General features: G+C 31.3%; 3 protein-coding genes across 6 annotated transcripts; 2 read left to right on the forward strand and 1 right to left on the reverse strand.

Moving 5' to 3' along the window:
* The first annotated feature begins 500 nt into the window (after positions 1-500).
* On the forward strand, positions 501-4,420 carry LOC130448151 (uncharacterized). Of its 4 annotated transcripts, none has more exons than XM_056785388.1 (7): positions 517-797; positions 909-1,247; positions 1,305-1,460; positions 2,003-2,116; positions 2,442-2,616; positions 3,347-3,713; positions 3,933-4,420. In XM_056785388.1, exons 2-6 carry the CDS (start codon positions 1,023-1,025, stop codon positions 3,676-3,678), a joined length of 1,002 nt encoding a protein of 333 aa, XP_056641366.1. In that variant the 5' UTR covers positions 517-797; positions 909-1,022; the 3' UTR covers positions 3,679-3,713; positions 3,933-4,420. The 4 variants fall into 4 exon arrangements, with proteins under 4 accessions (XP_056641368.1, XP_056641366.1, XP_056641365.1 ...); XM_056785387.1 differs by having other exon boundaries at positions 519-683; XM_056785390.1 differs by lacking the exon at positions 2,003-2,116 and having other exon boundaries at positions 501-797.
* LOC130447930 (transmembrane protease serine 9-like) lies at positions 4,346-13,354 on the reverse strand. The gene is made up of 8 exons (XM_056784985.1): positions 12,855-13,354; positions 12,169-12,389; positions 10,118-10,466; positions 9,083-9,341; positions 8,353-8,426; positions 6,134-6,354; positions 4,868-5,216; positions 4,346-4,636 (listed from the first exon to the last, which is right to left on the reverse strand). The coding sequence occupies exons 1-8, from the start codon at positions 12,963-12,965 to the stop codon at positions 4,346-4,348; spliced, it is 1,875 nt and encodes a 624-aa protein (XP_056640963.1). The 5' UTR covers positions 12,966-13,354.
* A 2,358-nt stretch (positions 13,355-15,712) lies between these two features.
* Positions 15,713-25,010, forward strand: LOC130447931 (uncharacterized). Its single transcript, XM_056784986.1, has 13 exons — positions 15,713-15,871; positions 16,206-16,261; positions 17,563-17,704; positions 17,811-18,112; positions 18,534-18,744; positions 18,968-19,112; positions 19,988-20,167; positions 20,226-20,281; positions 21,191-21,319; positions 21,501-21,802; positions 23,201-23,411; positions 23,612-23,756; positions 24,572-25,010. The coding sequence occupies exons 1-13, from the start codon at positions 15,715-15,717 to the stop codon at positions 24,759-24,761; spliced, it is 2,226 nt and encodes a 741-aa protein (XP_056640964.1). The 5' UTR covers positions 15,713-15,714; the 3' UTR covers positions 24,762-25,010.
* The last annotated feature ends 640 nt before the right edge of the window (positions 25,011-25,650 follow it).

The following is a 25,650-nucleotide window of genomic DNA, read 5'->3' on the forward strand; positions in this document are numbered from 1 at the left end:
ATTCTGGGATATCCCAAGAGACCTGTCTATCTGTAAGTCACATGCCGATCTTCTTTAACCATTTTACTCACAGTATCGATGTTTTTTCTCTGATAGTGCTTCATGACCAAAAGTTACACGAAGCAATTCTATGCACTGTTTTTGAGTAAGGCCTGTTTTAATATCCTCTAACGTAAGCCATTTTTGCACAAACTTGCTTCTTTTAAACGTTCACTTTACGAGTTATATGCGTTTAGTGAACGTGTAATATGTTTGCGGATAGTACTGCTTTGAGATTTGGAACATTTGAAGCTTTCGCTTTTTTTATATTTTGCCATTCGTTAATATTTATCTCGACTCTCAAAACGCTTAACAAGCCATTCAACTTGGATATACGATTATCACGCTCTGGACTAAGTGGAACGTGAAAGATCGTGGTCATGAATGTGATTGTTATAAGTGTTTAGTGGAACGCACCCAGAGTGACAGGTTCTAGAGATAAAATAGCATCATGTCTCTGTGAAGTAAGATTTGGATATGTTCTGTGAAAGACAGTTATAGACAACGACTTTGTATCCAATTTTCGCTTAATAGCTTTAGCGCTCTAATCATGTTAAAAACAGCGAATTTGTATGTCTTCTAATAACGTTTTTACAGTTTTCACTAAATTTATGAGGAAGTCTAGTACTGTCACCTTTTTGTGGGTAATTTTTCTAGATAGGATTTAAACAAGGCTTGTGTAGATGTTGTGGAAGTTTCTTTTTCATTGAAGACTACTACATGAATTTTGGCTCTTTCCGTTCGGCAATAGTCATGACGTACGTCCATTCTTCAACGTCTGATTGAGCCCTTAGATTCCAACCAATAACTTTTATTATTAGATTTATATATAAGGTTAATAGTATGTATAATATTTCTATTCATTTTAGTATAATAATTAAAAACTTGATACGTAATCGTGTTACGCAAAATATGATAATTAGAAATTGATTGATAAGACCAGAAAATTTCGATAATTACATGTGTAAGTTCAAACTAACGGGATGATGAGGAAAACAATTATGAGAGCGGTGAACAATAAAAATTTGGAGACATTAAAAAAAGTTATTAATCAGGCAATTGCCGAAGCTCCTCAATATTTGGAAAAGTTGAAAAAAGAACAAAGAAAAATAGCTTCTGACAAACTAGAACGTTTGAATAAATGGTATATGAAAATTATAGGTTTAGACGAAGTTAAGATTTATCAAGATAGAGTTACAGCTTTGCAGGTTAATAAGAAACAATTTTAAATATGCACGATATTCATTAATTAAAATTTAATTTAGGAGCAACTATTAACCACTCAAACAAAAAGAAGAGAAATAAACAGACAATTATCTGAAATAAGACGACAAGCACAAGATGTACAAAGTCAGATTCAACACATTGATAGAAAAGAAAAGTTTGATGTATATTGTCAACTAATAAAGGATGAAAGAGAGGTGAGTTAAGAATACAAAAGTGATTAAGACATTTACTAGTGGGTTTAGTGTAAATTGGTTGAAATATGATGATAAATGTTGCAAAGAATGGAAAAAGTCATGTCTTGTGGAAAATATTAACTAACCCACTACATTTTGCTGAAAAATTTGTTGTCAAACAATCTGTAAACCTTTCTAAGAATTAATAGTTTGCATGCTACTTTTTAGTTTAACTTCACTTTTCCAGTATACAGCTAAAACTTTTTTTAAGATCTTATTTTCGTTGTAAAATTGTCTTTATTTTAGGTCTCTTCTGATTGAAAATTAGATATTAAAACAGGTAGAACATTGATGTTTAGACATATTTTGGTCTTTATCAACATATAACCTGTCATTGATAATTATATTAATCAATAGATCTCTTACAAATAAAAATATATTTTAACCACAAACAGTAACTATTGAAGAATCTAATTATCTAATTATTTAGATATATTCAAAAAGTTCTTTTCTTGTATTGATTCATTTTCAAGAATTTTTATAAATGGATGTAATTTTTTTAGATTTTCAGGTTTGTTGATGCAGTTTTATGTTTTTGTCGCATTTATGACCTTTTAATCTATTTTATAAATACTGAGATATCTGTCTTATGTAAACAACCTCACAATCATTACAAGGTACTTGATAAATAATATTAAATTTGCCATAATTTTCATTCCTTCAATCCTTTAATCCTAAAGGAAAGGAAATGTAAGGGAAACAACAAAAAATTCCCATGTCAATAGTGTAAATGAATTTGAAATTCCATCATTGTGTAAGAATGGACTAGAAAATTTTTTATTTTCTGTCACATTTCTTCTTTCAATAGCTCATGTCGATTAGTAATTTTTCACTAGTTATAAGATTAGCTGAGCTTGACCCTTTATACTCTCATTTCTAACTGACAGCTTAAACTGAATGTGTATGGGGCATGTTTAAAAAATAGATTATTCTAAATTTCAGATATTAAACTTGGAATATTCGGTTAATGCTACTTTCCAAGAATATGATCAAGCTGAAAGAGATTTGTTTACAGCATTTACAAATTCTGTTAGAGATTCGCAGGAAAAACAAAGGGCGCAATTAGAATATGCTAAATATTTAGGTTTAGTATTAAGTATAATTGGCTCGTTTTTAGGTAAACATATTAAATTATTATATTCATTCTAATAAGAAATGAATCAATTATAGATTATATCATTAATCAAAAACCAGATATTTCATACTTTAAAAAATAATATTACAAGATTTATAATTTTTATCATGTAATGAGATTATTGAGTTGAGAGTTTTAGAATTGTTGGATATGTGTTATAGAAAACTCTAAACAACTATATTTTCTTTATTCGATATATGTTTCAATAAAATCACATTATTAATGTCACATAAAATTTTTGCCACTCAAAGCAAATTAACTCACAAGAATCGTGTCTGGAGATAGTTTGTTTATTTTTAATGATTTAATTCATAAGGTGTTTCCATCTTTTCCACCTTTTTTTATTCAAAAATTAGAACGCAAAAAGATTATATTTCATAAACATTTGTCAGCGTTCATTTTCATATAAATAGGATTGTTGTAAACACCTTCAATAATGAATGTTGTTCATTCAATGAATTTTAGTTAATTCAATCATTGAGATTAATTGGATTCATTCAGTATTTAATATTAATTGTTCACCTAATCTAAGTATCAGTTATTTATATACTTTAATTGAGGCCGAATACCACTTTCTAAGGAAGAATCTCCAGCCGGAGTAGTAAGGTTACAATTTATTTGTGTAATAAAAAAAGTAATTTACTTCACATGTACTAAATGTTGAGATGTATTTTAATATTCAATTGTATATTATTGTTGGATAAATTTTTAGCTTTTCTTTACGCATTTTTCTGGAGACAAGACCTCAAGACTTATATAAATAAAGAAATTTCATCTTTAAAATTTCATCAAGGAATTAGCATTTCAAAAGATGTTGAAATGTATTTAAAGGAAATTAAACAGTGGGAAATTCAAAATTACAATGAAATTTTGAACAGCAGAAATGATGTGCACAATGTGATACGTTATTTGAATTCCAAGGGAGAGAAGCCAATTCCACTACCTTTGATTGAGAATGAACCTACTGAAATGCCATTAAGAGTATTGAAATACATTGGAATAAGCTTTTTGGGTTATATAATATTTAAATCCATTTTTGGATAAAAATATACGCTAGAACAAATAAACATTAGAAGTTGGTAGGTTCAAATTTAAAATATATTTCGTACATTTATTTATGCTATAAATATAGGTTTATAAGTGATGTTTGTAGTTTGTAATGTTTCCTAAAGTATACTAATAACTTTCTAAATTGAAATGGAAACAATCTAATTAATTAATATTAGTTATAACTTAATAAACATACTCATAGATATACAACAATTTCCATGTATATTTCTATATTTTCTAATTTTTAGTGTTCAGTTTGTCGAAGGCATTTTTGTTAGAGAGAAAACACTAAAATATCTGAACACTTTTGCAGACATTTTAATGAACGAAAATTGTCACCTGTACAGGTCTGCTTGCACTGAACGTCAGTAGCGTATGGGGACGTCTGAGGAAGCTTCGAGGGAGAAAACAACGAGCTTTGAGCATGTCATTTTATTTTTTTATCGTGTAAAGTGTTTTTAAGTGCTAAAGCGTTCATTAAGATTGAGAGGATATTTGAAATTAAGTCTTATTAATCGATGTTGTCTATTCAATATCATTGTAATTCGAAAATTAAATTTAATTTTAAGGGTATTTTAGAAAAAAAATTTGACCAGGGCCTCGTTTTAGCCTGGGATTTCCCGTGACCAATAGTTTCAGCATACTAATAAAAATAGCTTAATTACCAAATGTATTTTAAAAAATTTACACTTATCGAAAATAATGTTGAAATATAAAATGGAATAATGTTGATAAACACTTTGTTACTCTTGTTTAATATTGTATAAGTAATCCAATCATTGAATTCAGATACTCTAGTGAATACAGATGGATATCCTGTAGCGCAATCAATAGGTCCAAAGGAAACTACTCCAATTTGAATATCATCAATTATAAGCGGTCCTCCACTGTCTCCAGTGCAACTTCCTTTAATACCCATCCCAGAGGTGCACAAATGAGTATCTTGAATTACCTAAAAAGGAGTTTTATGATATTTGACTAACATCAGATTTTTTTTCCATTTTCATAACAATTAGCATGCTGTGAAAGTATTTAAAACCAAATAGTATATATTTTCTCACGGAGATTCCGAAAATCAGTTTTTTAATTGAAGGTACAGTTTACCAGAAAATGCAATTTATTTTCGAGCCTGTCGTATCTACAACCAGTTATACGCTTAGCATAGATAAAATTAAGTACTTACTAGATTGTATGCATCATTGGTGGATTTACATTCATCGTTTGATAAAACAATTACTTCTACTTTTTTTAAAATATTAGAAACGCTTGTGGTTTCTGTTGTCCCCCATCCAAGGATAGTTGCGGATATTCCATTATAAGTATCTAAATCCGAACTGATATTAACCAAATTCACATAATTATCCAATGTAGCGCTCTGCGAAAGTTTAATCAAAGCGATATCGTTTTGTAAAGTGGCCGGATCAAAACCGTCGTTCACGTAAACTTTGTCGCTATAATAAACTTGGCGTCCTTCTTCTTGGGTATTGGATATATCGTGACTTCCCAAAAAAATAGTTGCATACAAAAAATTGCTGTAACAGAAGAAGAAATTATTAAATAAAAGAATATATTAACGATCGTAATGACGTAATAACGTGCAGAAATCAAAATTTCGGGAAAGAATACAATTTTTATTATACTTTCGTTTTCGATAATGGTTGCCATCTGTAAAATTTGATAGTCGGGACAAGACGCGTGAAAACTTCCGAGTTCTTAATTCAGACATGTTAAGTGGGTTATAATTATAAAAAAACAGTTTTTGATTAATTTTGAGGCTTTAAAATAGAATTTACATAATAATGATAAAAATATCTTTGCTGTCAAAAATTTAAATCGGAAATTGGGTTGACATCCGTCTGGGTTTCTCCGGATCGCTCACTCTCGAGCCCGCCCGTCTGCGATTTGCTACGCCGCTCAAACTTAGCATGGCAACGGTTAGAGGTGTATAAATGTTGACCGCCGTTCCTGCCAATTTTCTTCACGCATGGAGTGGAGGTATATCGGCAACTGACTGAAGTTTTTTTTGAAGAGTGCATGGCCGCAAATTGTACAGGTATTTTGTTGAGGGTTGCACGGAAGATCGATGTCAAGAACGGAATGGAAGACTGTCAGTTTCGAAGGTGATTGTCCTAAAGATTAACAGTGAGCTGCTCACAGATCGGAGGGTCATTTCTTATGAATTTGTCAAACGCATTTCTCAACCTCATCATAGCACAATTGAAAGAACTTCAACAGAAACGTTGAGTTATTGCAAAACTGACTGACATAAGGAGCAACGCCTTAACAGTTAGTCTAATAATTTGAGATGGTAGGCAACCAGGAGAAGTTGTTGGACAATAAACTCAAATTAATCAAACTTCAGCGGCCAATCTTGAATCGTCGGAGGGAACCACTGGCGAAGGGAGAATGGCATTTATAATTTCATTGTTGTGTAATAATTTTTTCTTACTCATTTACGCAGTGGGCAGCTGTTAAAATCCAATTTTTCTCAATGAGTGTGCCTCCGCAAAAAGATTGCTGTTTTGAAGTAGTTGTATATATAGCTGCTTGATATGGATACGAATGAGGAGGTGAAACATTTTCTCCGCCCATTATTCTGGATACAGATTTTGTTTTTACATCTTTAGGAAACACGAATATGTCTGAAAGATCACTTCCACTAACGTCTAGCTGAAAATTTATATATATATATATATATATATATATATATATATATATATATATATATATATATATATATATATATATAATAAAGGAAATAACACTATTAATAGATAAGGTGACCATAATTTTGAAAGCGGGACACAAGAAAAACTTTATAGAAATATTGTACAAAACCACTGACATTATAAAGAGAATGTGATGTTAAAAGATTATTCTCATTACATAAACATTTTAAAACGATCTTAACCTTATAAACCTAATAAATCAATGAGTATTTTCCTATCAAAATTTGTATTTAGCTTCTAGAGCGGTATATTTGGCTATCATGGCCGACATGCCAAATGGGTACTGCATACGCATTCGAAATTATGATTTAAAAATCAAATTTACGTTAGAGGAAGAAGGCGAGAATATATTTTTGTAATTTATATTAAATATATTTAAATAAAGGGAAAATATAGAGGTTAAAATCCAAATGTAATTTGGTAATTATTGGTAATCTTTTAACAATTCTATTAAACTAGATTAATCTGAAAGTCATATAGAGAAGATAGAAAATCGAACAAATTCATGTACTTTTTAAGCGTTGTTTTTGATTGAATATTTATAACTTTTCAAAAAAAATCTTATAAAAAGGGTGGGTATAATTCTTGGAATATTAAATGATAACAATGCCATTTTGATGGATGTCTTATTTTCTTTGCAATTGCAACCCGACTTGACATAATTTAAACTTGGCCATCAAGGTATCAATGAAAAGACAATTAAAGATACTTACAACTTCTAGAGGATTCAACGCGATTTCGTTTGAAATAAAATAGATCAAATCTCCATTTTTCCATCATTTGTCATTGTGACAGTAGATAATATCAACTCTTACATTTTAAATACAATACTCAAAGTATAAGTAAATTTTTTGACTATTAAGAAAATGTTAAAGACACAAATTATCTTTCCGCATAATACAAATTTGAACCCTATTATGAACATATCTCTATATTTTTCTATTTTCGTTGTATATTTTTGATTCGATTTTCTATTACAACGTTAGCTTACCTTGTTACCACACGTAAACCATAAAATAAAAACCACACTACCAATAACATTCATATTTAAAATGGTTAAAAAACGAATTTATTCTATAGTAACGTAAAATGTAACTGAGCAGACATCCATTCAATGCATTATGTTATTTATTGACTACCAATCGAAGTCTAGTATAATAAATTTTTATCTGTCTTTCTAAGTATGATATGATATGTCAATAATCCCAGTTATCGACCAATGTCATCATTATTTGTCATATAGAAAAATTCTGATCATTTGCTCAAATGTGTAACAAATATTTTGTTAATTACTACTAATTAAACAAAAACTATAAAAGAAGGTATAATTTTGTGAGTAATAAATTAAGTTTCCAATACTTAGTTTAGGTTTTTACCACGAATTTATTAGTTTCAACTCGTTTATAACTGCTTTTTTGGTCCAAATTTTAATTTAAACTTAAAGCGATTAGAGTTAATTTAAGCTTCGTAAAATTCAATCAAAATATCTGATTTTTCTTATTTGGGATTCATAAATTGCAGTGCAGTCTCTGATTTACAAAATCGAGATGCAATTATCAACACATCTGTAAATATCAATAATAAGCTTAATATAGCAAATTGAATTTGAAAGCACTAGAGACACTACCACTACACCAGCACTCTACACTGTCTAACGCGCGTTTCGATAACCAAATTAACGTCTTCAGAGACTGAAGGTAAACTAAAATCTATTAACTTGACATACTTAATATTCCCATCAATGAACTTTCCAACCAAATCTGAGGGAATTTCACATTCTTTCCTTAACTGCTAAACTATTTAATGGATTGTAATGAATTATAATTCATTTACAATATTTTTGAACAATATGGTGATAATTGGGCAAAAGATCGCGATGATCTGGAATCATTCAAAGATTGTGGTGGCCCTCGTGGAAATTTATTATTCTTGATTGTACCAGTATAACGGTGTGTTCGATTGGACGCCCCTGGTATAAAGTGAATGTATTTACAAAATCGTTTTGATACAAATCTAAAGTTACCCACTAAAAACAAGTTTGTTTTTGTTGTTTACGTATTATCCATGCATTTACAATAATACAACTAAATTAGTCTGCATTTAAGTGCGATAAGAATAAACAAACAAAATTTCATCAACTGCATATGAAAAAGGAATATCTGACCACATAAAGTTTGGAATAAACTATTGAGCTAAATATATAAATTTTGGAATAAACTCTTGAGCTAAATGTATAAATTTGAGGTAAAACTTGAACAGTTTTAAGGTCAATAGATTAATTAATTAATTATATATTGTCCTGAAGTAGACCTTCACTAAAATATTTACTTAATACTTAATTTAGAACATCATTTTTGGAATCCTTATAAAATCTTGTTCAATAATGTTGAGAAAGGAAAAATGACATTTCAATCGTATTTGCGTACAGTTTTTTGAATTATAAACCAATCCAAGATATTTAGTTGAAAGCGAGGGTGTCAAAAAGACCAGTGAACGGTTACGGTTCCCCATGGAAATTTTGACGAGAGCCTCGTTTCGGCATAGGGATTTCCACGTTTGACAAATTCCTGTGATCGCTAGTTTAAGCTAAATAAAGTTATAAATTATAAATGAGCATACCAATAAAAATCAAATTACTTAATTAATAAATGTATTTTAGATATTAATACTGATCGAAAATGATGTTGAAATATAACATGGAATAAAGTTGATAAACACTTTGTTACTCTTGTTTAATATTGTGTAAGTAATCCAATCATTGAATTTAGATACTCTAGTGAATACAGATGGAGTTCCAGCGCAATCACTGGCTCCAAAGGAAGCTACTCCGATTTGAATATTATCAATTATAAGAGGTCCTCCACTGTCTCCATCACAAATTCCTTTAGTACCCACCCCAGAGGTGCACAAATGAGTATTTTGAATTACCTAGAAAGAAGTACTTTTTATATTAAATACTTAAACGTACTTTAATTACAATTAGGTTAAGCCGATTCGACAATTAGGTATAAACCGCTACAAGCAAACCCAAAGATTGGACTTATTTGCAGAATATGTTTCTGAAGCTCTACACCTAATGAATATAAAGATGACCAGGAAATAATATAATACCTAGGTCACAACTCCAATTTTTTAATTTATTTTGGAATGCATAACACCTCGTATCGGATGCTGATTTACGCAGAAACCAAACGTTCAACATTTTCCAGAACACTAAAGTCTTTCCTCGCTTTGCCTTTATTAGAGAAGAGAAGATAGTCTGACAGATTTAGTTCTTTGTGGAAATAAGTGTTGTACATGATCGAAAATTATTCATTGATCGTTAAATTTTGTTATTATCAATGAATTTTTTATAATATTGGAATCATTTTGAAAATAAAAATCAGTTTTTTGAGGTGAATGATCCCTGTCAAATAAATTTATTGAGCCAACTTCCATATTGAAGGTACAGAGAAAAAAAACAATAAACTGATGACTGCATTGAATGACTTTATTTAGACAACAATAAGCAAAGAGAAGCGTAGACCGAATGTAACAAATGTTATGGCTACGCAATATAAAACACTGGACTGGCATAAATAATACTGGTGAGCTGTATCATGCTACTATAAATAAATGTCTAACCATAAGATAATTGCCAACGCGCTGTAGGTGCAAGGCAGTAGAAGAAAAAGAAGATTTGGAGTGAAAATTAAAATACTTACTGAATTATATACGTTATTCGTGAATTTACAGTCATCGTTCGATAATACAGTTACTTCTACTTTTTTTAAAATATTAGAAATGCTTGTAAATTCTGTTGCTCCCCATCCAAGGATAGTTGCGGTTTTTCCAACATAAGTATCTGAATCCGAACTGATTTTAACCAAATTTACATAATTATTCAATCTAGCGCTTTGCGAAAGTTTAACCAAAGCAATGTCGTTTTGAAAAGTGACAAGATCTAAATCGTCGTGCACATAAACTTTGTCGCTATAATAAACTTGGCGTCCCTTTTCTTGGGTATTGGTTATATCGTGACTTCCCAATAAAATATGTGCATACAAAAAATTGCTGTAATAAAAGAAGAAATTATTAAATAACACAATATAATAACGATCTTCATGATATAATAATATGCAGAAACCAAAATATTGGAAAAGAATACAATATTATACAAGCTTTCATTTTCGATTATGGACATCTATAGAATTAGAAGACAAGAAAAATTTTTATCAGCAACTCTTTCACAGAATTCTTTAAAAACTTCGGCTTGTACTGTGTAAGTGACAAAAAAATTATAAAATTTGATGATAGATTTTACGTTTACTGGCAGTAAATCACATACGTGGTTGCACGGCGTTTCTAATTACATGCGCGGATACTGTGGTTTTCTCGGATTATTCCTAGTTTTGAGAATATCCGAAAAGCGTCCGTGTGGGACATCATAGGTTGTTCAAACTTAGACATATAAAGTCTTAACTTAGTCTTATCCTAGTGGTCAAATTTTGGAAATGGCAAATCTATGTGTTAAGCATCCCAAACCAATCATGTTTGGGACTAGATCTTCTTTCAATTTGTTAAAAACATTGTTAGTTCCGTGGAAGCCATCTAAACTAGACGTCATTTCTATCCACTGGAATATCATAAAATTTCATTGATTGATATCATACATAGTTTCGACAGTTGCTATATCAGTCGATTTCACCTTTATTTTATATCTTATTACATTTTAGTAAGTTACATTAACAGACCTGACAATAGTCGTGATTTAGAAGATTGTATCAAGAGGAATATACAGAACGCAACACTCATTTCGGTACAAAATGTTGAAGGGAATTTATTAAATATTCTTTACACTGGTACGAAGATTGCACCAAGAGTAAGGCTCCCAATGAGCTACGATGTCGATGGAAGGTGCTTGGTATTCGTTTGGCAGCCGTCAGAGTTGGGGTGGAAGTGTTGAGTGAAGCACTCAAGGAAGTAACAACCCATGGAGGTACTAACTGACTGAGGTTTATGGTGATGACTGCTTGTCCGTTTTGGTAAAGGTCGCAAGGAAGCTTATCATGGCATAATTGAAAGAACTTTAACAAAAACCTTAAATTTCCGCCAGGTTAATATTCGTTGGGTCCCCCGGATTCTGACTGACGGACACGAGGAGCACGCGTTAACTGTTCCTTCAATAATTTGAGAGATTAGGAAACAAGGAGAAGTTGTTGAATAATAAAATCAGTCAGATACTGTGAAACATTGACCAAAATCTAACGAGCAATTTTGATTGGCTGGAGAGGATGACTGGAGGAGGAAAGTACTGCTTCATCATGTCTCCACGTAACTCATCAAACACAGCAGATTTATCATCTCTTTCTCGAAGCTAAAAAACAAATCGACTTAGCAGTAAAAAAGCTGGAAATATAGTTTTAAAATGTGGGTTGTGCAGGTATTTTAATATTACGTAAGGCTACTGCCATCGTATTATGGGTACCTTTTCTGCAACTTATTTTCTACTAAATAGTTAACTGGCCACAACAAAAAACATAATGTTCTGAATAAATAGCAGTAAAATCATGATAAACAATGGAATTTCCCGAAGAATTGCAATTTGGAGGCAATAGAAATGACAGATCCTGCAAAAATCGATCAAGTGAGCTTCTGGTAAAGAAGTGTCTTTCATTGTATTGTATTCTCTTGCTCTATCTCATGTGACTTTAAGTGGATTTATTAACAAGAATAACATTTATAATTTCACTGTTGTGTAATAATTTTTTCTTACTCGTTTACGCAGTGGGCAGCTGTTAAAATCCAATTTCTGTCAATGAGTGTGCCACCGCAAAAAGTTTCCTTTCTTGAAGTGATTGCTAGTAGAGCTGCTTGATATGGATACGAGTGAGGAGGTGAAACGTTTTCTCCCCCCATTATTCTGGATACAGATTTGGTTTTTACATCTTTAGGAAACACGAATACGCCTGTTAGATTATTTTTACTAGCTTCTAGCTGAAAAAAAATATATGAGTGGAACTATCCGATATTATTACATTTTAAATAACCTAATCACCATTAAAGAAAATAAACCACTGAAAAAATTCGTTGAAGACATGGGAGTAGTGGGTGTTATCCTTAGAATATTAAATGGTAACGATGCGAAAAGGCATACCATTTTGATCCGGTAGTAATGAAAAGAGAATCTACAACTTCTAGAGGATTCATCAACGAAAATTCATTTGAAATAAAATAGGTGAAATCTTCTTTTGTACATTAGTATAATTAGTTTCTCCAAAATTTGTCATGATGACAATAGAATATCAAATTTTCTATTTCAAATAAAATACTCAGAGTATGAGTGAACTTTGTGACTATTAAGAAAATGTTTGAGACAATTTATCTTTTTCGCATAATACAAATACGAATCGTATTATAATGATTTATATTATATTATAATGATAATTATAATTAGCTTACCTTGTTACCACACATAAACCATAAAATAAAAACCGCATTACCAATAACGTTCATATTTAAAATGATTAAAGAACGAATAGTAAAGTATAATGTAACAGAAGTGACATCCATCAAACTTCTTATGTTATTTATTGATTACCAATCGAAGTCTAGTACGACTACTGACATACTGATTTGTCAATAATTATGTGTAACGGATATTTTATCAATAACTACTAATTGTAATTAAAACTAAAAAAAGATCATATAATTTTATAGCTGAGTAATAAATTAACTGTTCAATGGTTGGATTAGGTTTATTTGTTTAACCTGTATGTTTGTATGAGTTTTTGCCTAAATTTTGAACTATTTTGAGCGATCAAATTCAATTTAAACTTTGCACTTGTCAAAGACTGAAGGCGATGCAATAATTCGACCAAAATATCTGATTATATTTAGTCCATGCAACAGATTTCATGAATTGCTTTTTGAATTAGATAGAGCAGTCCCCGCCTTACAAAATTGAGATGCTACATCTGTAGGTTTGAAATAGCAATGCTAGAAAGCAAAAATAAAATACAGTTTTACAACACTGGAAAATACGCTTTTAGTTAATGGAAGTGTACTTGGTAATTTTCTTATGCTAAGAACGTTTTTTTACTTTTTAGTGAGATTATTGCTGATTTTTTAAAACTATAAATCATTTAAAACTAACAATACCTCTTATGCGAGAACTTCTTAAGAAATGCTGGAATTTTCTTCAAAAGATTGCGGATATTTCGAGAATCTAAGATGGAGGTGGACCGATAACATCTATTAAAATGAAAAATTATTATTTTTAATCCTACCAGTGAAATTATATTTTCGATTGAACGTCCCTGGTATGAACTGAATATATTTACAAATAGTTATGATAAACATCCAAATTTTATCACTAAAAACAAGTTTATTTTTAAAAATACGCTGTTTACATATTTCCTTTGGGTTTAAAATTGTATAACCAACTCTGTAATTACGATAAGAATTTTACTAAAATTATCAAACAAAATATTATTAACTGCACGCAAAAAAGTAAGACACCTCAATACAGAAGTTCGTTCTGAATACAGAACTCTTGATATAAATATATCAAGTTGAGGTAAGGCCTTAACATTTTTCAGACCAACAGATTAATTATATATAACTATGTATTTTCCTAAAGTTCAATTAGCATTGTGGTTATTTTGAAATTTATACTTTTAGACGTATTTTTCGCCAATTAAATCCAAATCCTTAAGATCACTCTTATATTTGAGGTTGAGTTCGTGTTGGAAACTAAATATAAAGTTATTCACTTTTCTTTCCTGGAAAAATAGCTGGCCCTATTTGGACCGATCGGAAATCTCATTCCTCGTAATCAACAAATATTATTCGTATTTAGACCGTTAATTTGGAAAATAGAAGAAAAATCTCGTGTCAATTTCATTTGTTTGAGGTAGCAGTATTTTTAGATTTGTTTAATGTTTTTTCTAAGAGGATGATACCAGAAGTACATGGCTCAATAAAGAAAACATACAAAATATATTTATTTTTCAACCTTATCTCCTTTTAGTTAGTGTGTGTTAGTGTGATAACCGTTTTAAAATAATAATCGCTCAAAATAGCAACTAACTGACTATATCACCTCTTTATTGTTGGACAATCTTGTGACCGTTTTTGGTTGATTCCTTCGCTCAATAGTTGCAATAAGTTCGCATAATAGCCACCGTTGATAGACACCATGACCTTGCCAGTTGATGGAACGGTCTTTACCTTCTTTGTAGCCGGTTATCATCTCATTTGCTCGACCACTACGATGATGGTTTTCGCAGGTCATACGCCTACGTTTAAACTCTGCTACCAAATATTTTACTGTTAATAACGAAGGATCAGTCTCACCTAAAGTAGAATCTAGTAATTATATATTGGTTGTGATAAGGCCTTTCAAATAAAACTCACTATTGATGGTTGCCAAGCAAATACTAAACAACGTGGCGTCTTCAAATTTGGAACATATGCTATACTTTCTAATACAGTGATTTTTGTCATGCCTCTATCGCCATCTCTAGGTCAAACCAGGTAATTCTGGGAGCATCTTCGTATCCTATTAATTTTTGAACTATTCTTAAATATGTTTTTTGATGACGGTTTTTGACGGTATTTTTTGCCTCTATGTTTTGGTAGAATGAAAAATGAAACGACATTTGACTTGGGCACCTATTTCCATTGAATAGAGGCTGGAACGGGAGCGTCAAACATAAACATTGGCCAGCGTGAGCTCGGTGGAAAATTGAAAGCGAGCTCGAGCGCTTATGTTTATGAAACACATTTCATAACCTGTTTAATTGATGCTGAGTACGAACGTTACCATCCGCTAAGGCGCGATCAAAAAAGTTTACAAATTCCATAAAACATTATTAAGACAGTTTTTTTGTCACTTGTAGCTAATCGTAGATTAAGTTCATCGCGAATATGAAAATAGAAAAAATTTTGGGTTTCATGTAAATTTTTACTGTCTGCCAAAGGGAATTGTCATATTGTGATTATTTCAGTTCTTTTATTTTTGTACTGACTATTTAGTAAATACTAAGAAATCTGTAATTAACTAAAATAAAAACTGTACAGCATGAAAGCCTCCAATCACATTATGTTGAATTTCAATAGTTGAATCCACACAGATTCCGAAGATATGGAATCAAAAGTGAGAACGCAAATTTTCTTTTAAAAATATCTGTTAATGAAAGTTGAGAGTTTTTTTGCTGTATTTTGTAGAATATAAGGTTAATATTGCGGTTGATAACCTTATTTATATAAACTTATATAAATGCATATGTTCATAACAATTAAATGTAACGTGTGATTGATGATAAAGCATTATCATTATTTCAATACAGTACTTTCAAAGACTAGTGAAAGAGGTACCGTATCCATTATGAGTCTGAAAAATCTCCTTGACGTTCCCAAAGAAGAACAAGAGAAGTTCCTAAAGTCATTCGATCAGGTTTTATTGGACCTTGATGGTAAGAAAATTTTAAAGTATAAAATTTAACGAGTGAAACTACTAAAACTCTCGGATGATTAAAAAATAATCTTTATTTATTCCGCTACAGAATTTAGTAGAATTTTTCACTTCAAATAAATTTTCAATCGTTGAAAATGAATTTATTTTAAGTTTGTATGTTCATTCAATATAATTCGAGTTTTTTTAACTCTGCATAAATGTAGCTCGAAAACTGCTACCGATATCAATAGCAAATGAATATATCTACGAATTTTTTATCTTAAAATCGAATGCAACATTTTAAACACCATATACTTATAAAATGTAGTTGAAATATATTTATTTTATTTAAGATGTGGAATTACCCAATTCTGTTTTATATGCAGTTTCTAATAGTTCTCTGAATTGTGTACAAAGAAACACATTATTTTTATCATTTGAATGTATGTCTAATACTCCATATTTATGTATAAATATATGTTAACAATTTATTAAAACCCAAGATTAATAATTCATTGAGTAATGTACTTCACTTGCATTACTTTGTTTAACAATTACTTATATTTATATAGTATTAAAGATCTAGACATCCATGATCCATTTACAACATCAGCAGTGTTATCAAAAACGAATATCAAATAAATTTTAAATGAAAAAATCTCAGCTTCTCTTAACGTATTTCAAAATGTTTTTAAGTAAAATCATTACATAACCACACTGCCGTCCTCAGGTAAATTGTTGTTATATAGTATAAAATTATAATTTTTATTTTAAATTCTAAATATATAATAAACAGATATGACTTTATTCAATCATAGTTAAAGAGGCAAGATAAAGTTATAGTGATTTGGCCCCCAACTACCATCACTCAATAAATCGTGTGACTGACACACAGATAGCGCTGTCATTGTCAAATCCATATGACGTTTATGAATTACAAACTTTCAAAAAGACTACGCGCAAAATTTCTTGACATTTCGATTAGTCAGAAAAAAGTGACAGACATTTAAGTGAAGCTACTTTTTTTTGTTTTCAAAACATTGGATTCAAAAATATTTCGTGTGTTCATTATTGTTTCTTGATAAAAAAAATTATTGGAAAAGCTCGGTGATGGCTTCAAAAGTATTATCCGGACTCACTCGAAAAGAACCATTTATTAATTAGTTTGCTAAATTTAAACGTGGTGGCATAGACATAGATGAACGTTCTGGTCGTCCAATTGAGGTGGTTACTCCAGAAAACATCAAGAAAGTCCACAAATTGGTTATATTTAATCGTAAATTGAATTTGCGTGAGATAGCTGAGGCAGCAAAAATATTAGAAGGCAGTGTATTTACATTTGACCATGAGAATGCTTTTTTCAAAGTGGGTGCCACGTTTACTCATAGTACTCATACACGATTAAAAACAACGTCTTGATGATTCAGAGTAGTGTTTGGCCATGTTTACACGTAATAAATCGGATATCTTGCGTCAATATGTGACAATGGATGAAATATCGATCCATCACTTGACTCCGGAATCAAAACGATCATCATCTGAGTGGACTGCAGCCGATGACCTACGTCCAAACGTAAATATTGGCCATGGAGTATCTCCAAATGAGAGAGACAATTAATAGCGAATAGTACATAGAGTTGTTTGATCGTTAAAATGCAAAAATCAAGGAAAAACTGTCTCGTATGTTAAACAAAAAAATTAATGTTTCACCAAGACAATGCACCGATTCACAAATCTATGGAAATGATAGTTAAATTGAATAAATTTCACTTCGAATTGCTACCGCATCAACCTTATAGTCCAGTTCCCAGTGACTACTGGCTATTTGCTGATGTGAAAAAAATGCTCAACGGTAAGAAATTCAGCTCAAATGTAGAAGCAATTGCTGAAACTCAAATCTATTTTGAGGCATACGACAGATACTTTTAGACACGTTTTAATTTTCTTTTTCTTTTTAGGAGTAGTGTGGATAGTGTTTGACCCAATAACCGGCGCTCTTGAAAGTGTTAAAAATTTGAAAAAATTAGGAAAACAAATTCACTATGTTACGAATAATAGCATGTTGTATGAGAATTATTTATTAAAAATATTGAACAATCATAATTTTCCTGGAACCATCGATGATATAGTAACTCCGATACAAATAGCTATTGGCTATTTGAAGAGTTTGAAATATGTAAATGAGGAAATTTTTGTAATAGGTTTACCGCCTATAAAGGAGGGGCTGAAAAAGGCTGGTTTCAACGTATTGCCTGACCCGGTAGGTTCGCAAAATTTCATTTTCATTCTATATGCCTATTTTTATTAACGAGAAAAGTTTGTTTTCGACTTGTAAAAGTTTCATTTTGCCAAAATTTGCTATATGTCCCTTAATCTGAATAAAATATGTTTCTTCTTTGGTTTCTCATTTCTTTGATAGCCCTCTCCCTCTATTTAATTTCTTCTCCATTCTACATTATCGCTTCTTTCTATCAAAAACACTTCCTAAAATGCTGTTTCCAGAGGTTCAACTACCATTGAATTACACAGCTTCTGAAGATGTCCAAAAACAGCACACATAAAGGACTATGGGCGTGAAAGCCTTACACAATCCATTTTTTTGTTATTGTTAATCCCAGTTGCAAAATATAATCAGTTTCGACTAATGTTATTATTTATCTATCATGGTTTTGATTTTTTAGCCAAGTACAATCGATGTAACTGTTGAAGCGCTGCTTGCAGAAAATGATGTTGATAAACGGAATGTTAAAGCTGTCATTCTAGATGTAGATACAAATCTAACGTACATTAAATTACAGAAAGCGTACTGGTATTTGCTTAATCCAAATTGTATATGGATTGTTACTCTCAAAGATAAAATATCGCCTATGGGACCAAAAGGACCAGTTCTAGGTAACAATTTTCAGATAGAAACGACCATTTACATTATGCAAAATAATGTTTTAGAGAAACTTGACTTACCCAAAATCTGAAATTGAACATTGAACGCAAAGTGATTATGTTCACTTAGTTATCACTAACTAACTAACACTGGCTTCGCAGTCATTGATCAAGAGTCTTAATTTTTAGATTATATGAATTAATTTGAAATATTATATATCAAATTACTTTCTAGGAAGCTACCATAACATCGAATGTTTGAAAGATTTAACTGGTAAAGAATACACTTCAGTTGCCAAACCTTCAATGGCGTGCGTAAATTATATCAAAGAAAAGTATAAAGTAACAGATCCCAAGAAGGTATTATTTATTGGAGATTCGTAAGTAACGCAATAATGTTCAATCAAATTATCACATCAAGGTTCGATTAGTTAATACTGCCTTTCATATGAGGTTTGTACCAAAACTAAAGCTTCGAGGGAGGGTGCTAAGCTGAATCCGACAACAGTGACGTGTGCAGTGGCTAACCCCTATCAAGCCTAGCCACCTGCGTATCTCAGTGTCTGCTTGGCAGCCGTCAAAGATGGGTGAAGGTGTTTATCGTCGTTTCTACCAAGTGCTTTGGTCGAGCTGAAACTGACGGTGGTTTTTGGTGAAGAGGGCACGGGGCTTTTGCTGATGGTTGCACTGAAGGTCACGATGAAGAACGGACGTTACTGTTAGGGTTTTGTTGCACCACATCTGTGGTATAATTAACAAACGACATCCTCTCTCCACATTAAACCGTCATGTGACTACACCTGATGTAATTTTGTATAATATATTTCGTTTATCCCCTCTTTATATTATTTTACAAGTAAAGCTAGTTGTAGTAACCACTTTCTGACTCAAGGTCGTGTGTGAAGCTAGCTGTAGATGCCCTTCACCGAGATGGACTTCTGACTTATGGTCATTTGCGATTATCCAATAGATAAACAGTGAGTCGATCAAAGATCAGAGGGTTACTGTCGTGAACTTGTTGAACGCTTCTCGTGATAGATCACGGCTGATGATTGATGGACACAAGTTTGTGCTCGCAAGTTTCTTCAGCAATGTGAAGGTGTAGGCAACAAGGAAAAGTTGTTGGATTCTGTCGTGCCAAGAGATGAAACGTGGGCGTTTTATTAGAATCTAGAGATCCTCTTTAGCTGTTAAATTTACAAGGTTTCTTATTATGGTTATAGGCAGATACTCACGTTCAGTATCGATATTTTAGGATTGAAAGCGACATGAGTACTGCGGCTATGGCGGGTTTTCAAAAATTATTAGTACTGAGTGGAACCGCTCAGCTAAAAGACGTAAACAATTGGAAATATCCAGAAGACTATAAACCAGAGTATTATGTTGAAAATCTGGAAGTGTTTAACAAAATAATTAAATCAGTTTTCAAAGAATTGTAAAAAATACACATAAAGTGTTATTTGACAAATAAAATATTTTCTCGTCTTTGGTAGTTTAGTATCTCCATTCCTATTTAGCTACGGTCCAATAAATTGTATCTCACAACCTTGTATTTTCAAAACCTTTGATGTAAGCAAGATTCTAATTTTTATTCTTATTCTTATTAAATATTGAACAAATTTCAAAGCTCGTATTTTCAAAACCATTAATGTAAGCAAGATTCCAATTTTTATTCTTATTTGAAGATCTTTTGAAAATATCTCTTCAAATTGAGAACAATTGTCCAAAATTTGAGCTCAATATTTCACCTCGAATGATTTTTTAAACAAGCATATGTCTTACAATAAAACCAGAATTGGAAAAATCTCAATTAAATCGATAAAGATATTTTTTTATTTGGTCAATTTTCATGTTCTTTCACTTTTTATTCCTTTGTGTGTTCACCCAAGTGAAACATGTTTTTATTTAACACTTTCCAGGACTTGTTTCGCTGAAATTGAGGATTTGGAATCAACCAAAAAGAAGTAATTCGTTGTGTGGTGTAGGCAAATTGATACCACGGAATTGGGTCACTTCTAATTAATGAATGACTACCCAAACTTTCTCTTGAAAGCGGAAGCGGAAGTTTCAAATGTATTCAATTTCTAATTTCTTAACTACACTCTTTTATAAGTTTTTGTTGCTAAATTGACGTTTCGATCTATTTTTGTCTTTAACGATATATTGAAAATGCTAAGTGCCAGATAATTATTTTCATCTATCAATGGTGTCATAAGAAAAGATTTGGTTTTGATAATTGAAGTTTAGTCACAAAACGTTCACCAAAAAAGTTGAATTAATGAAATTCACATAATCGAATATAAAAATTAAGTTTTTCAAATAGCTTTTAATTGTTTTCTAACGTGTTAATATTATCAGTGGCCAACACCTCTGCAAATATTAAATATAATTTACATTCTTTAAATATTTATACAATGATAATTATCATTTATTGCAACATTTGTATAAATGTAAAAAGTTCTGAAAAATGAATGTACTAAGATAAAATTCGTCGATATGGCCACGTTAAAAAATCTCGCCGGAGTCTCAAGAGCCGAAAAAGAGAAATTTCTAAATTCTTTTGATCAAGTTTTATTAGATCTTGATGGTAAGTATTTAGATAATGAAAAATGATTTTTTTTAATTGTAAATTGGACCGTTTCTCTCAATGTTTTGTCTAATTTTTAATTAGTAGAAGTGGTTCTTGGACACTTCTGGTATTTATTCATTTTCTGAGGTTTTTGTAAGTTTTATTCAATTAATGAAACGAAATTAAATATTTTTTCTAGGAGTTTTATGGTATGTCTACAACGCTTTTCCTGGTGCGTCAGAATGTGTTAATAATTTAATAAAATTGGGGAAAAAAGCCCATTACGTCACGAATACTAGCAGTTTGCACGAAGAAAAACTTCTAAAAAGGTTAAATGACAAAAACTTTCCGGCAACCATAGAAAATTTGGTAACTCCAAAGCAAACACTAATCAGTTACCTGGAAACTAAGAATATGAACGATAAGGAAATATTCGTGATAGGTTTACAATCTATAAAAGATGGACTCACGAAAGCTGGTTTTAAATTAGTACCAGATCCAGTACGTAGAAAATTTAATTTGCTCAATATAATTACTGTTAATTAGAAACCAAAGCACCATTTGGTGCTACAAGGATATCTACTTGAGTTTTAAGACAGAAAAATGAAAACGAATATTTATAATTGAAAATGGCTTCATTGTTTTTCAAAATATTTTCCAATATGATGCGTTTAAACCAATTGTCGATCTACGGAAATAAGGAAAAATCATTGCGTACCAAACAAGGACTGTTCGGTGGATGATCCATCAATTCGATGTATTGACAGTTTAAAAACATTTTTATTTGAACTGATGTGTGAGAGCTCACATTGTTGTGGTTCGTTTTTTAACACTTCTGGCAACCGAATGGTGGTGTACCATTTAAATCGACCGTTCTACGTTGATCTAATGGAACGGTAGTGACAGACGGGATAGCAAACGTTGGGCAAAAAAAATATACGGTGGATGGACAACATTAACGCGGAAAAGGGATTTAGTTGATCAAATAGATATAAAGAGAAATGGAAAAGAATAGTAGTGGATACTGAAAGATTGATAAAAAATAAGAAAAAAAAATGTTTTTGACTTTGAACATGAAGTCATAGGCAATTCTTATGAATAATTTACTATGATTAACTATGACCCCTTTTGCAAGTTTGTGTTATCAAAGGGAAATAATACAATCTAAAGTAGCTATTTTTATCTAAAATTCAACTTAGCAAGAATCATTTTGAGCATATTGAATTTTGGAAATTGGGTTTTGATTATTCCCATATAGGATTTTACGATGGGACTAGTATAGGCCCAGACTTGGACCAAGTATGTACAACTCTAGCCCTAGCTTGGAAGCCGTTTTTGGCACAGACTTGGTGAGACTCTCGGATAGTTGAATAATGTTAATTGCTTGGTTTGTAAGCCTGGACCAGATCTGGTTGCCTAGATAAACCCAAGACTGATCTGCAGTCCTGGGCCAGGCTGGTTGCTTGTAAAAATGGATTTTTAATATATTGTTAATAAAATATTAGTTAAATAATTACACATATAAAGAAATGATACTATTTTTTATAGTCTTTTTTGCATAAAACAATTTTATTCATAAAAAATATGAATGAAAGATATTACAACAAAACTCAATGTAGTTAGTCGGGTTGCTCAGAGTTCAATTAAGCTTGGGTGAATATGAGATTGCCAGACTCCAACCAGTCTTGGGCCATTATTGGTTTGCCCCAGGGTGTCCTTGGCGTTGGCCCAAGCGTAGCCCCATGGTTAAAGTCTGGTGGCTCCTACATGGGCTGTAATCAATATTTTAGGCTTTTCAAAAGTATATCTGCTAAATTCAAGTAAATAGGTTGTCATATTCATAAATTTTTTTAGGGTATAAGAAAAACAGTCAAAAAGAATAATTTTAAATAATTTCAGCCATTCCCTATCGAAGAGACAATCGAGGGCATTCTTTCGCATAACGATACTGACACAAGGCAAGTCGGAGCAGTCGTTATAGATGTAGATATAAATTTTTCGTATGTGAAATTACAAAAAGCATTTTGGTATTTACAAAATCCAAACTGCGAGCTTATTGTAACTCTTAAGGATAAAATAGCGCCAATGGGACCAAAAGGACCACTCATAGGTAAGCTGCTTACAAATAATTACTTACAAAAACCGTCTAAAATTATATCTTTCTACTCTCGAGCACGAGCTACAACTGTTTCTCTTTCCTTTTCAACTTTTTTAAGGAAAGATATTAATACATTTTTTGAACAATTCATTGAGCACGGAAAATTTTCCAAAAGACCTGAATTTCTAATGTGAAACGCTTAACTGTTTTAGGAATGCTTTTTGTCATGGAAACTTTGAAAGATTTGATTGGTAGAGACTACGTTGAAATCGCTAAACCTTCTAAAACTTGTACAAATTACACAATCAAAAAATTCAATATAACAGACCCCAATAGAATTTTATTTATAGGAGATTCGTAAGTATTTGATTGCTCGTTAACCAAAAATACCGAGTTCTAAAGATTATTATTGAAATATTGAAAACGTAGGAATACTGGTGGACAACCCACTAAGCTTCCGAAAACAAAGTTATTAATTACCACACAAGGCAGAGGAGCAGATGTTAAAACTAATAAGAATTCTCCCGAAAGTAGGTGAACCCAACAGCTGAGATCAGGCTCAGATCTGTTGGTCATGGAACGCAAAGTTAGCTTAAAAACTTCATGAAAAGCCCACACGCTTTTATAAAAGTAACATTCATTTGTATGCAAATAATTATTTTTCACTTTATAGTTCGATTAATTCTACAAGCGTGTTTTCTCCTATATTTAAAGTAAATTTATTTTGAATAGAAATATCATGTTAAGGAACGTTAAGTTAACGGTATAAGTATACTGCTCTCGCAGTTAATGTGACTTTGATCAAATGAATTCAACTGACGATAATTTTTATTTTTATTGGTAATAAAATTATACTATCTGTCAATTTTAATCGGTAATTTATCAATTTAACTTACATGCACTTTGTGCCATGATTGTCAAGTTTTTAACAGATTCTTTATCAATCTCATGTCGGTTATTTTAAAATATTTACCAATTATAAACTAATTATTCTGATCAATATGATAGATAATTTATTTTCGCATACACTCATAATTTAGTACATTATATAAAAGGTAATAAGTGCTGCCGAAGCATAATTCATCTAGGTATGTTTGTAAGGAGATCTAGAAAAATTATTTCCAAAAATTAAAAAAATTAAAACAAAAATGTGACGGAATTATATTTTTTAGAATATTTGCCGATATGGGTACGGCGGCTATGGGAGGATTCCAAAAATTACTTGTCCTAAGCGGTAGTGCCACAATAGAAGATATCAAAAATTGGCAGTACTCTGAAGATCTCAAACCAGAATACTACATACAGGATTTAGCAGCATTGAATGTTATTATTAAATCTATTTTTCCAAATTTAGTCGAATGAAATTACTAATAGAAAATATCATTCAGTATTTGAAAAAGTTTTTCTATTTATTTACGTTTACAACTAAATTTTTTAAAAACGTGCTATTCAGTACTGTCTATAGGATTATTCTTTAAAGCAGTCCCTTTTTGAATAGTTACTTTTCTGTTACGATAATATAATGACTAAAACAATGAACATTTCTCATAATTACATTGTATTATAGAAATTTATTCGTGAAAATTACAGAATAAAAACTATTTATATGAATCCAAGGAGACTATTTTGAACAAATACAAGAAAAATATTTATTGTTCAAAAATCTGTTAAACTTACTCTCTTCTTAGCTTCCGAAATTTTGTAGGCACTTGTCATAGCGTGATATAAGTTTTTCTATGCCCTTTTCAAAGAAGGTTGTGTTTTCAACCATGAGGTTACAAATTCTTTCAGCGCTTTATCATCGTTGAAATGTTAACCACGACCGAAATATCACTTCCCATGAGCGATTTTCGGACTGTACTGAGTATGTTCAAATATGTCTCAACCAAATTCTTGTGGTCATTTTTCCCTACGTTCGAAGTGTGAAGTCGAAACTTATAGCGGAATCTAACAACACAATTTAACAGTATTTGACGCAGTTTCTTGAGTATCTCACAGTAAACAGTATCGATTGTTTGTCTTTTTGGTAAGAAATCAACAAAAGAGCACATCAATTTTCGAGGTGTCGAAATTTGTTCACACTTAACTTTCGTTTATTGCTGTTTTTTGGGGTGTCGTAAGAAACCCAAGTTTCATCCCCCCGTGACTATCTGCGAACATACCACATACAGGGACCTTTACGACGAGCTGAATCGATGTGTATAGGAAAAAGTACTGGGACTAGTGTTCTGAAACTTTGTTTGCATGAGTT

Source organism: Diorhabda sublineata, chromosome 8 (genome assembly GCF_026230105.1).
Source record: "Diorhabda sublineata isolate icDioSubl1.1 chromosome 8, icDioSubl1.1, whole genome shotgun sequence".
NCBI lineage: Eukaryota > Metazoa > Arthropoda > Insecta > Coleoptera > Chrysomelidae > Diorhabda > Diorhabda sublineata.